The following is a 12960-nucleotide window of genomic DNA, read 5'->3' as shown; positions in this document are numbered from 1 at the left end:
AGCCAAGCACATACAGGGATCAGAAGCAGGAGAAATAGGCTATTGTTACGGAAAATGACAGCCATTATCCATGTAAATGTTCGAAATCATGGCTCCCAAGACTACACTGCAGATGCCTGAGAAATATTTGTCCTAATGTCAAAGCGATAGCAGTCTTCTGTTTACCACCACATAGCTTTAGACATGAAAACATAACTTCTTTTGTGGTAGTAATCTGCAGATAAGCTAAATTAAATACAAACCCCCAGAACCCTTTAACGATATAACAGGTGGGGCTGGGAAGGTGGCTCAGTGGTAGAGCGCTTGCCTTGCATTCATGAGGCCCTGGGTTTGATTCCTCAGCACCACATAAGCAAAAGAAAAAACCAGAAGTGGTGCTGTGGCTCAAGTGGTAGAGCACTAACCTTGAGCTGAAGAGCTGAGGGACAGCGCCCAGGCCCAGAGTTCAGGCCCCATGATGGGATAAAAAAAAAAAAAAAGGATGTAACAGGAGCCAGATGCCAGTGGCTCACACCTGTAATCCTAGCTACTCAGGAGTCTGAGATGTGAAGAAAGCAGTTCAAAGCCATCCCAGGTAGAAAAGTCCCTGTAAAACTCATCTCCCATTAACCACTCAAAACCAGCAATCAGCTGGGAAAAAAAGGCTAGTGACTCATGTCTAAACTCATGTCTAGTTACTCAGAAGGCTGAGATCTAAAGATCAAGATTGGAAGCCAGAACTGGATGCAAAGCTCAAATGCAGAGCACTAACCATGAGCAAAGAAGCCAAGCTAGAGCACAAAAATCATGTAACAAGACTGAAAGCATGGCTGTGGTGGTAGAGCAAATACAAGACCCTGAGTTCAAACCCCAGTACTCAAGCTACCCAAAAAAATGTGTAGCGTGTGTGTAATTTTATACATGTGTGTATATATAAAATGCGGAGGCCCTCACAGAATAGTTGGGAAAACATCACCCTAAAAAACATCTGAAATGCAAACTGGTCTAAAGTTGGAAGAGCAGCTAAACATGAGACAAAATTAAAGCAGTTTTGAACAATAGCCAGGAATGGGAAACACCAGCCGCAAGAAATGACAGGCAATTGAGTCTTAAAAAGGTTTGCTCCTGAGCCAGGCGCAGGTGGCTCTCACCTGTAATCCAAGCTACTCAGGAGGCTGAGATCTGAGGATCGTGGTTCAAAACCAGGCAGAAAAGTCTGAGACTCATTTCCAATAAACCACTAGAAAACAGGAAGTAGCTCTGTGGTTCAAGTGGTAGAGTGCTAGCCTTGAGCTGAAGAGCTGAGGGACAGTTTCAAGCCAACCAGAAAATAAAGGTTTGTGGGGCTGGGAAGGTGGCTCATTGCTAGAGCGCTTGCCTTGCATGAGGCCCTGGGTTTGATTGCTCAGCACCACATAAGCAAAAAGAAAAAAGCCAGAAGTGGCGCTGTGGCTCAAGTGGTAGAGCGCTAGCCTTGAGCTGAAGAGCTGAGGGACAGTGCCCAAGCCCAGAGCTCAGGCCCCACGACCGGACCCCCCCAAAAAATAAAGTTTTGCTCCTACATCCAGAGCTGCATATCTAAATTTGGGGGGATTTTGTTTTGTGCCAGTCCTGGAGCTCCAAGGCTTGGGCATGGTCTCGGGGCTTCTTTTGCCCAAGACTAGCATTCTACTACCTGAGCCACAGAGCCACTTTCAGCTTTTTGTTTATGTGGTACTGAGGAATCAAACCCAGGTCTCCGAGCATGCTAGACATGCACTCTACCACTGAGCCACATTCCCAGCTCCCAAATCTAAGATTTTTAAAAAATTTTTTTTTGGGGTCCGGTCGTGGGGCCTGAACTCTGGGCCTGGGCGCTGTCCCTCAGCTCTTCAGCTCAAGGCTAGCACTCTACCACTTGAGCCACAGCGCCACTGCTGGCTTTTTTCTTTTTGCTTATGTGGTGCTGAGGAATTGAACCCAGGGCCTCAGGCATGCAAGGCAAGCACTCTACCACTGAGCCACCTTCCCAGCCCCCCAAATCTAAGATTTTCACCTCAAAGTTTCTCTTCTGGTTCCCAAAGATAAAGGAAAAGTCCTTTGACTTCATAGGTCTCCATGTCTCCCTAACGTTCCTGCTGTATAATTTCCTATTCTAACCTGATTATAGACAACCCATTCTGGTGTCTCCCAACCCCATTGTCAAACCCTGTAACATGGTAGCTCTTATTATTTCAAAAGAAATTCTACCAACTCATAACAGTAATAGACGCAAGTTATTTTGCTTTTACTTAAAATTATAGCAGAGTGGCAATACTAAGTAGAACAGGATCACTTCTTGCATATCTAATCCTTCACCTCAGAATCCAATGAATCTATTGAATACTACTTCAAAGTTTACATTTCCCTTCTCTCATATTTACTCAGGCTATCAGTCTAACAGAACAAAGCAAGTCTCAGCAGAGAAAGCAGTTGTGACATTTCATGCACCAAGCAGAGTCCATTTACCCATTCTTCAGGGAACATTCAATGCACCTGGACTAGGAAGATACTATGTGGTATTTCCTGGTACAAGGATGTTCCTCCCCTCCCCCATAAGCCTGTGTCATCAAACCCACAGTGTCATATACACACACATTCAACTCCCATACTTTATTGGGACAGAGGAGAGAGGCAGACCAACACCATAGGTCCACCTTCCAGGGGTGTTGAGGTTTAAAGAATTCAGCACCTAGCACAGCATGAGTACATCATAAATACAGGCAACAAAGGATGAGCAGAATGGGAAAGGAGTCCCTACAGAGAAAGGAGACTACAGGCCCTTTTAGGCTTGGGGGCCAAGGCATATACTGCACTGGCACAGGCCACTTTAGGGATGAAGAAGATTGAGGAGGGCTAGATCCTAGTTCGCAGATACACGGATGGAAAAAGGAAAAGGGTGCATAGAGGGGATTCCTTTATATATATCTGGGAGAGTAAATCTGACCTTAACAGGTCAGTATGAAGGGAAGAAGGAAAATTTAAATATTAGAAGTAAATGTGGGAAGAAATACCATTTTGCAGACAGGAAAAAAATGCTTCTGGGATGGTTAAATTACATATTATGTGTTCATGGGCCGTTCCAGTCCCAGCTAACAGAAGGGGAACACAAGGAAAGAAAAGGAGCCTGGGCCTAGAGAACAAGGGAGGTGTATCCCACTGGCACCAGCCCTTCCACACCATCCCGCCCGCAGCGGAGCCAGTCTTCATCCACTGTTGTGATCACACGCATCACTTCCCCACGCCGGAAACTCAGCTGGCCAGGTCCTGCAGCAGTGTGGTCACAGAGAGCCCGAACCGCCCTAAGGGGAGCCAAAGGAAAACACTGGAATTAAGATAGGTGTGGTGCCCGGCTGTTCCTGGGATTCACCCTTCAACTTCATAGAGTGATCCTGTGATTCAGCTGGGCTTCAGAAGGACCATGGGTGCCATCTGCATCTGGCAATGTGTTGATCCTCTCAACTGCTTATTTGCACTTTATTTTGATACTTCATAAACTAATGCAAACTACTTTAAAAAAAAAATTGGGGGCCAATCCTGGGTCTTGAATTCAGGGCTGGGCTTGAGCTTTTTCTCTGAAGGCTAGCACTCTACCACCTGAGCCAGAGTGCCACTTCCAGCTTTTGCTGAGTAGTTTATTGAAGTCTCAGGGACTTTCCTGCCAGGATAGCTTTGAACAGCGATCCTCAGATCCCAACCAGAGTAGCTAGGATTACAGGTATAAGCCACCAGAGCTCACTTTCACTCAGTTGCTCCTGGCTAACTCAGGCATCTCAATCCTCACATCCAGTCACTGAAGCTTGTCAGATATTTGTTATCACCCACTGCTCCATCTAGTCTCTCCAACTCAATTTCCAACATCCTAGTTTAATCCACTAGCCTCTCTAGATGACTGTGAATAAGCACCTAGTTTCCATGAGTTTCTCGTGGTCACCACCCCCACCTACACTCATTCTCACAGAGCAATCGCAGATCTTTCTAAAGCACAAGTAAGCACATCATGGATAAAGCTCAGATCCCTTGCTGGACCACTGACCCCTCCATATACTTAAACTTAGTCTTCCCTGCCTTTACCTTCCATTCTTCCTATCAGATGAACACCCTTACTCTATCACTGAGTTTCCTCAGTCCCTAAGCCTGATGACATGGTCCCAAAGGGGTTGGCCTCCCTTTCCTAGTTTTTACCATACTAAGTTGTAATTGTTCCTTATTCATTGATATCTCCACTGGACTCTTAAGTTCCTTGAGAGCAAAACTCTGGTATGTTGACTTTTATATTCCCTCCCCGGCATGGTTGGCAAATAGTACCTTAAATGCACTTCATGAATGAAAGATTGAGAAGCTTAATTCAATGGAGTGAGAAAAACCAAAAGAAACTATCCCAAAGGAGAAGTTGCCCCTGGTGCCAAAATTGTGTGAGTCTCCACTAAAGGGACACACAATCCTTCACTGTACACATACCTGTTATATGTCAAATGCTTTTTAACAATATGTTTAACCAAGTACAGTGGCACATTTGTAATTCCAGCACTCACAAGGCTACGGGAGGAGGAGGATGAGTTTGAGTCCAGCCTGTCTCAAAATGCCAAAAATAAATGTTTAATCTTCACAGTAATCGTAACTGAGGTATTATAAGTTTTCTCTCTCCCTGGTTTTTGTTGTTGTTGTTGTTGGTTGTGGGGCCTGAACTCTGAGCCTGGGTGCTGTCCCTCAGCTCTTCAGCTCCAAGCTAGCACTCTACCACTTGAGTCACAGCGCCACTTCCCGGCTTTTTTTGCATATGTGGTGCTGAGGAATCGAACCCAGGGCCTCATGCATGCAAGGCAAGCGCTCTACCACTGAGCCACCTTTCCAACCCCTCTCCCTATTCTTGAACCAGAGTCTTACAGTGTAGTCCAGGCTGTTATCAAACTCAGGATCTTCCTGCCTTAGCCTCCTGCGTGCTAGGATTAGGGACATGTGCCACCACACCTGACACCCACTTTTTACAGAGGAAAGAAATGAAGGCTTTGGAAAATAATTGCCACACAGTAATAACTAGGAAAGATGAAAAGTAAACTAAGCAGTCTTAAATTTTAAGCCCAGAATCTTTTTTTTTTTTTTTTTTTTTGGGTCCAGTGATGGGGTCTGAACTCTAGGCCTGGCGCTGTCCCTCAGCTCTTCAGCTCAAGGCTAGCACTCTACCACTTGAGCCACAGCCCCACTTCTGGCTTTTTTTCTTTTTGCTTATGTGATGCTGAGGAATCAAACCCAGGGCCTCAGGCATGCAAGGCAAGCGCTCTACCACTGAGCCACCTTCCCAGCCCAAGCCTAGAATCTTTTACACTATCCTCTGTCCACTCTGCAAATACTGAAACACACAAATAGAACCAAACACACAGTTACACAGAGGTACATTCTTCCCAGCCCTTACCTATGGGCCTGAACTGTGCTAGCTGTTGAGGCCACAAGCTCTTCAGGAGGAGTTTCAGGAGGTGTCCCTCGCTTCACCAGAGCCAATACACTCACTGTTGGGGGCAGCCAGCTAGATGGTCTCCTGAAGGAAAAGATAATAGGGTCACAGAGGTAACCCACCTCCAGAAAAAAACAAACAGGGCTTTGGAGGGAGAAAAGCTGAAGGCCCTGACTGGTTCTAAGTAGATCAAGAGTTGTTCACTGCTGAAGGCCCAGTGGCAGCTGGAGGACACAGGAAAATGATAACAAAGTTGGACAACACCCATAAACATGAAACCTATGGAATCAGCAATGCCTAAGTGTACTGACTCAGACTCAAGTAATCTCTAGAGAATACCTTAAGTCATTAAAGAGACCAATGGGTCAACCCCTAGAACAAAGGTCAGCAACTTTTCTTGCCTTTTTTTTTTTTTGTCAGTTGTGGGGCTTGAACTCAGGGCCTGAGAGCTGTCTCTGAGCCTCTCTATGCTTAAGGCTAGCGCTCTACCAATTGAGCCAGAGCACTACTTCCAGTTTTTGAGAGGTTAATTGAAGGTAAGAGTCTCATGAGGACTTTTCTGCCAGGCCAGCTTCGAATAGCAATCCTCAGCTCTCAGCCTCCTGAATGGACAGTATTACAGGCATGAACCACTGGTGCCCAGCCTTTTATTTCTTTTTAAAGACCCAGATAGTATATATTTTCAAGTATTAGGCAGGAGATAAAATTAGGAACATTGTACAGGTACTCATATAACCACTACAATGTAGCCATCTAATAGCAACCATTTTTTGAATCCAGATTTTTAAGGAAAAAACCCTCTTACCTAAAGGATCATGAGTCTCTAGTTTTTCAAATGAGGCTACTAAATTCTGAGAGGGAGCAGAAGGTCATAGAAGGGACAAGATACCCCCACACCTGGATTTAAAGGCTCCACTCTCAGCTTCTGTGAGGCCTCCAGGTACGCCGAAGAGTCTCCCCAGCCACACGCCTCTTCCTGGCGCTGCTTGCTCTGCTGGCAGAGGTCTCTCCTGTGTACTCTCAGCTACAGTTTCATGATTCCTGGGTGCCCCCCACCGGGGCAGAGGGAAGCCCTGAGTCCCCCCTGAGGCATAGACCCGAGAGGCCTGTGTCAACTGTTCCCACCAGCTGCCTGATGTGGGAGCATTTGAGGCAGCTGAAGGGTCAGGAGCAGCCTCCCCAGCAGACCCCCGGAAACTCTGGGCCAGCCGGCCCCCCCAGTGCAACATGGCCTGCACAGTCTGCTGCAGGGCTGGAGGTGGGCCTGGAGGGGCAGGGGCCTGGGATGGGCCCAGGGGCAGGTGGTGGTGATGCTCAAAGAGCAGGTCCAGATGGAAGGTGAGCACCGACAAGGGCTGCAGCAGGAGTAACAACTCTGTTGACAAGGATGGGCAGCCTCCCCTTGCCAAGGAGAGGAATCCTGTGGGCAGATACAGGAGGGACAGCAAGCCTGGAGGGGGAAAAAAAATAAACAGCTCAGCATAAGTCCCTGCTCTGAGCCCAGGCTTAGAGGACCTCTTCCCAAGCCTTACTATGTAGGGAAAAAAGCAGACAGATGGGACAATAGAACTGACAGACACATTCCTATCCATGTAGAACCATGACCTCCAGAGAGAGATACAAGGAAAGTAACTGGTAGCAACTAAGTTTCAGTATAAGCCAGCCCCCAGTGGTGGCTTGTAATCCTAGCGACTCAGGAGGCTGAGATCTGAGGATAGAGGTTCAAAGCCAGCCCAGGCAGGAAAAACTGTGAAACTCATATCTCCAATAAACCACCAAAAAACTGGAAGTGGCACTATGGCTCAACTGGTAGGGCACTAGCCTTGAGCTGAAAAATGGAGGGACAGTGCTCAAGCTGAGTTCAAGCCCCATGACTGACAAAAAGCAAACAACAACAACAAAACAAAACTAAGTATCAGCCGGGTGCCGGTGGCTCACGCCTGTAATCCTAGCTACTCAGAAGGCTGAAATCTGAGAATCATGATTCAAAGCCAGCCCCGGCAGGAAAGACTGTGAGATTCCTATCTCTAATAAACCACTAGAAAACCAGAAGTGGTGCTGTAGCTCAAGTGGTAGAGCGCTCGCCTTGAGCTGAAGAGCTGAAGGACAGCGCCCAGGCCCAGAGTTCAAGCCCCACAACCGGCAAAAGAAAAAAAAGAGTGAGAGCTGATCTGTCTGAGCAGACAGGCCCCACTGAGGAATGAAAATGAGAAATCAGGAGGGACAAGGAAGCCTATTCTAGGAGGAAAGGCCTGAGTAGGGTCCTGGGGCAAAGAGAACCAGACAGTAAGAATGTTAACAGTCTTGGACCACAGGCAGATGAAGGAAGAAGGTTCAAATTACCCAAAGATTTAAGTCTTTCCTCCCAAGAGCAATGGGACCCCACAGAAAAGCTTTAAGGTAAAGAGTAATAAGATCTTCTGGCATCAGTGAGAATTAATAAAAGAGATCCCTTCCTTTCCTTCTCTCCTAACCCCAAAACCCCACCTAACTCTCTGACCTGCATCTTCCTGGAGACTGGAAAACCACAGCTCCAACTGCTTGGTGCTGGAAGAGAAAAGAGGGAAAAAAAGGTCAGGAAGGTGGAGGACTTTATAGACTGCTAGGTGGGGGATAAAGCATAAAACTGGAAGAAGGAAGGGCTTCTCTGGAAGAGAATGTTCCATGGCTCCATGAGGTCATGACTAGAAGGCCACTCACTTGAGGAGGCCAAGGATGAAGGCATGGAAGCGACTGCGGCTGCTGCTCAGCTGGGCCAGGCGGCTGACCTGGCTATACAGTGATCCCAGGGAAGGGCTGCTGGAGCCTGAGGACAGGGAAGGAGGTCAGCCAGGGCCCAACCCTGCTCCAGCAGGGTCCCACACCCTCGGGGCTCACCTGGCTTCACGGATGCCTCCACCACGCTCCAGGGGCTGCTCCGACGCTGTCCAGTGATAAGATCTTTCCGGAAAGGCTTCAACCCATCTGCCACCAGGGCGTGGAGAGCAGGGCAGAGGGTGGTCAGCACTAAGTGCCCCACATCAGGGCTCAGCCGGCTATCCCCCAACTGGGCCTAGAGACAGGGCAACGCAAATGAATCCAAAGATACATCTTAGCCATGGCCCACTAAATATTTCCTTACCCCAGAGCTATATTAAGCTCCAAATCCCAACATCCTCCAGCCATCTTCACCTTCTGAACCAAGTTCCGGGCAGCTCCAAAGTGCGAGATGATTTTATCCACGGAAGCACTGACGGCTATCAGGAGACCTAAGAAAGGAAAGACACATCAAAGCCGCAGGTCCCTACCCTCGACCCCATAGGGTCAAAGAACGTGGAGAGCCTGGCGGGTTTATGGAGTGTGAGCCTTAAAGCCCCTAGGTAAGGGGCAGGAGTCAGGGTGGCCTGCCTACCTTTTTTCTGCTCCTGCAGCTGGCCAGTCCCACTCTGGGCTTCTGCCATCCACAGCCGCTGGGCCCCGGGAACACCAGAGAAAGACCAGGAACTACGAACTGGATCAGGGAGAGGAACGCAGTGACTGCTTACTTACCAAGGGTTACCCCCAGGACGCCCGGTTCCGCACATCTTCTGGGGGCTTCCGGCGTCCCTAAGCCACGAAGGGTCTTGGGCAGCAGAGCCGCAGGGAGCCTTGAGAGGCCCCACCTGGTCCCCAGAGGGGACTTGGCCACACATCCCAGCACCCGCCGCCTTCCGCCTCGATTCCCAGTGACTTCCTCAAGGCTCAGCCCCCACCTCCTCCGAGATCCAGAAGTCCTGTGGCAGCAGAGCCCGTCCGCGCTCCGCCCCGCCCCGCCAGCAGAGGCGGGAGATGACTGGCGAGGGGACGAGAAGCAGCCCACGCTCTGACTCAGGTGCCCCCACCCCCACCAGCCCCAGGGAACACGTGGAGGGCCTCAACCAATGGAAAGACAGACAGACGGGAATGGGAGAGTCAAAGGGAGGTGAGACCCAAAGGTCGGAAAGCTGGAAAGAGGAGACCCGGGTCGGCTCACTCTCTGGCCCCGGGAGGGCGCCAGCTCCGTCCCACGTGGGGCGGAACTTCTGAGGGCGTGGCCAGAACCCACTGGGCCAATGAGCTCCAGGGAGCTTCATCCAGACTGACGCCAGTCAAGCCCGAACTACACCAGCCGAGGGCTCTCGAGTGGGCATGGAGGCCAGGTGAGCCCGGATCCACTATACCCGGGGTGAGCTTAGAAAAAGAAGTGCTGGGCCGCGCAACGGCAAGAGCAGCAACCCTCCCTACCCCTAGCCGGCGAAGCAAGGCCAGACTCCCCAGGACTAGCCAGAGTTGAAGAGGAGGAGTTAGCCAGGCACCTCAGAGGGGGGAAAAAAACTAAAACGGAGGCTGAGCCAGGACGCAAGGGGCCTTGGAATGGGCGGGGCGACCCGCCTGAGGCGTGGCCTGCCGGGCTTGCCCGGGTCCGTCTTACGTAGCCTGGGCGCAGACGGTGGGCTCCTGGTCCAGCGAGTGGCCTTCGGCGGACGAGGTGGTGGTGGCAGCGGGGGGGCGGGCACCTGGCGGGGTGGGGAAGTCGCGGCGGGAAAGGTGCTACTTCTGGGAAAGAGCGGGGACAGCAGCAGTGCCAGCTCGGGGCTGGCCAGGCAGGGCAGGGCCCCCCGAGTAGGAGGCGAATAGGCTCCCACTGGGGACAGGCGGACAGGCAGCAACTGCTCCTCTTGGGGACTCGGCGCCCCCAACAGGCGCAGCCCAGTGCTGGGCCACCCGGCCAGCCGCGCCAGTAGCAGGGACCCAGCTGCGCCCGCGCCTCCACCCTCCAACAGGGGGCGCCCGTCGGCCGAGAACCGGAAAACCGGGGGCCGAGGGAGGAAGAGGGGACCCGCTGCAGGCAGGATTGGCGGAGCCAGGCGCAGAGGGGAAGGAGGGCAGCAGGACGGGCAGCCAGGCAAGGAGGAGCGGGAGAAAGAGGAGCAAAGAATTAGTCCTGTAACCCAGTGACCCGCCCAGCTTCCCTTTCCCGGAGCGCTCCCCGGTAGAGGGGTGGGGTGGATGGGTGACACAGAAAGGTGGGGAGACTGGAGGCGGGGTTGAAGCCGTCGGAGGCGTGGGCGAGGCCGAAGCCCAGCCCTCCTCCTGCTCGGTGTTTCCGCCTCTTACCCTCGCTGCGGGCTTGATTGACGGCCTCCTCGGGCTCCTTGGCGGCTGGGGCCTCCTCGCCAGCCGCGGGGCTGACTGCCCTGCCCTCCTCGGGAGGCGTCTCCGCGATGGGCTGCAGCCCAAGTCGGTTCTTCTTCCTCCGGGGAGGCACGGGCGGGGGCGGGGGGCGGGGCGGGACCAAGGCCCAGCCAGCGGGGGGGTCTCGAGGCGGGACTGGCGGGGGCGGGGCCCGGCTGCGAGACCTGAGTTCCTTGAAGGTGGTGACTTCCCGGGGAGCTGCCAAGGACCCGCCCAGCGTCCCGGTTGGGGGAAGCTCGGTGTCTGGAGAGAAGACTATAAGCCAGTCGCTCCGATCTTTCTTCGCCTGTGGCACTAGGGGTAACCCCGGGCCCCGCTTGCGCTTCTGAGCCAGTTCATGGAAAGACGTGATTGTCCGGTGGGGCACCGGCTCCTCGCTGACGTCACTTCTCCATTCCCCATCGATTTTCCCTGCATCTATTTTCGGGCCAGAATCAGTTTTTCCTGTGTTGGTGTTCCAACAGGAGTCGAATTTCCCGGCTTCGATTTTCCTGCTAGAGTTAGTATTTCCGTTGATTTTCCGATCCGAGTTATTGTTCTCAGAGACTTTCCACCCACCTTCTGTTTTTCCTGTGTCAATTTTCCAAATGGGGTTTATTTTCCAGCTGGGCTCTGTTTTCCCAGCGTCGATTTTCCCGTCCTCTGTCTCGAAGAGCTCGGAGGTAGGGAGATCCTGCTCCCCACTCTCTTCCTCTTCCTCCAGGCTTGGGGAAGGAAGGTCCTGGCAGGTGGTCAGGGCGTTGCAGTTCGAGTCCAAGCCAGGGCCAGGCGGAGAGGAAGCTCCGGAGCAAGAATCCGGAGAACAGCAGAAGCTGTCCGGGGAGCAAGTACCAGGGCCTGCTGAGGCCAGTGAGGAGCCCTGCTCCACAGGGACGATGCTGGGCTCAGGGTGGATGTCATCGCCAGGCAGCTCCCGAGAGTAGACTGAGATGGGGGACTCATCGGGGCTAAGATCTGAACAGGAACTGAGAGAGGAGGAGCAGCCCGGGTCGGAGGGAGAAGCCGCCCCTTCCTCCTCCTGCGAAGGGTCCTGCCGGTTTTCTAGGCTTTGCCCGTGATCCTGGCAGCACCGGCAGGGCACAGCTGGACTATTGGAGTTGGCATCCACCAGGACCCCGCTGCAGGGCCCCCTGCCCTCCTTGCCGCCGGTGTCTCCCGGGGGAGGTGGCGTGCTCAGAGGCCCCTCCCGTAGCTCTGGACGGCGGGACAAGTGCAGGCCTAGGGAGACGTGCTGGAGGTGGATGTGGTTGAGGTTGCAGAGTAAAGCTCTCTGAGGGGACAGCATGGTGCTGGCGGCGATGGAATGGCCTCCAGAGAACCAGGATTGGGCCTCTTACATCCACCTACCTGGCAACGCAGACGCAGACCTAGAAGACACGGGTGAAACCCATCCAGTGAGGCTTTGGGCCACAGAAAGGACACCGAGGTGACTGACGGCCTGGGAAGGCTCAGGCTGCTTTGGGGGATATTTAAATGAAATGCAAATCGCCATCGACTGGCCATTAGTTTCCACTGCGGTATTTGCAGGTGGAGTCGTCTGTTACCCGCCCCCCCCCTTCCCGTTCGGGAACAGAGAAGGGAGGGTCAGAGAATGCGGCTGCGCTCTGAATCTCCGTAGGGGTGCGGAGCTTGGAAGAGGATGGGGTCTGGAACAGAACCCCGAATCCTTTCCGCAGCAATTTAACCCTTGCCATCCATTCTACCACTTGCTCCCAGAGGAAGAAGCCAAAGGAAACCCCGCCCAGGTGCTGTGAAAGGAGATGAGCAAGGCGCTGGCTGGTCTGGCTCGTTCATGCGGGCAAGGGGCGGCGGAAGGAGCTTCCGTCTGGTCAGCTGCGTCCGCGGGCCGCCCCTCAAGGTCTGCAGCAGGCTCCCACCTGCCTGCGGGGTTGGGGCACCCTTACCCCACTCACAAGGGCTAGCCACCCATTCTTAACGCCTCTATCCTCCAGCCACCACCCACCCCTTCTCCATTCCGTTTTACCGCTCCCCTCTCCTGCCTCATCCCGAGGTCCTGTTCCATCCATCCACACCCACAGACCGAGCCCTCCATACCAGGGTCCTGGGACCGCTCCGGCCTAGGGATGATCAGCGGTTCCCTCGGTCCCCGCCCGGCGGGGGACAGCGCGGAGGGGAGGGGCACCTGAACAACCCACTCGCCTGCGCAGCCGCACCCCTTCACGCACGGGCGTGGCTTAACCAAGGCCCGCCCCCGGGACTTGACGTCACGCTTGTATTCCCCCCCCCCCCCCCACACACACACACCAGACCCAGCTCAGTTTCAAGTCCCAAGGGGCTTCCGGCGCCAAGGCCCAGCT

At 52.9% G+C, this 12960-nt stretch overlaps 1 protein-coding gene across 4 annotated transcripts; it reads right to left on the bottom strand.

Moving 5' to 3' along the window:
• Nucleotides 1-2595: 2595 nt before the first annotated feature.
• LOC138821628 (AP-4 complex accessory subunit RUSC1) lies at nt 2596-12807 on the bottom strand. Of its 4 annotated transcripts, XM_070014063.1 has the most exons (11): nt 12698-12806; nt 10565-12009; nt 9879-10289; nt 8841-8939; nt 8621-8697; nt 8327-8501; nt 8150-8255; nt 7950-7996; nt 6347-6899; nt 5411-5533; nt 2596-3299 (listed from the first exon to the last, which is right to left on the bottom strand). In XM_070014063.1, exons 2-11 carry the CDS (start codon nt 11925-11927, stop codon nt 3131-3133), a joined length of 3123 nt encoding a protein of 1040 aa, XP_069870164.1. In that variant the 5' UTR covers nt 11928-12009; nt 12698-12806; the 3' UTR covers nt 2596-3130. The 4 variants fall into 4 exon arrangements, with proteins under 4 accessions (XP_069870164.1, XP_069870165.1, XP_069870167.1 ...); XM_070014064.1 differs by lacking the exon at nt 9879-10289 and having other exon boundaries at nt 12698-12803; XM_070014066.1 differs by lacking the exons at nt 9879-10289; nt 10565-12009; nt 12698-12806 and adding an exon at nt 9181-9741.
• Nucleotides 12808-12960: the final 153 nt, after the last annotated feature.

The sequence above is a fragment of the Dipodomys merriami genome, unplaced genomic scaffold (genome assembly GCF_024711535.1).
Source record: "Dipodomys merriami isolate MVZ:Mamm:240054 unplaced genomic scaffold, mDipMer1.0.p SCAF_92, whole genome shotgun sequence".
In the NCBI taxonomy this organism is placed as follows: domain Eukaryota; kingdom Metazoa; phylum Chordata; class Mammalia; order Rodentia; family Heteromyidae; genus Dipodomys; species Dipodomys merriami.
Note: the sequence above shows the minus strand (reverse complement) of the source record. Positions and strands in the feature narration are given on the sequence as shown.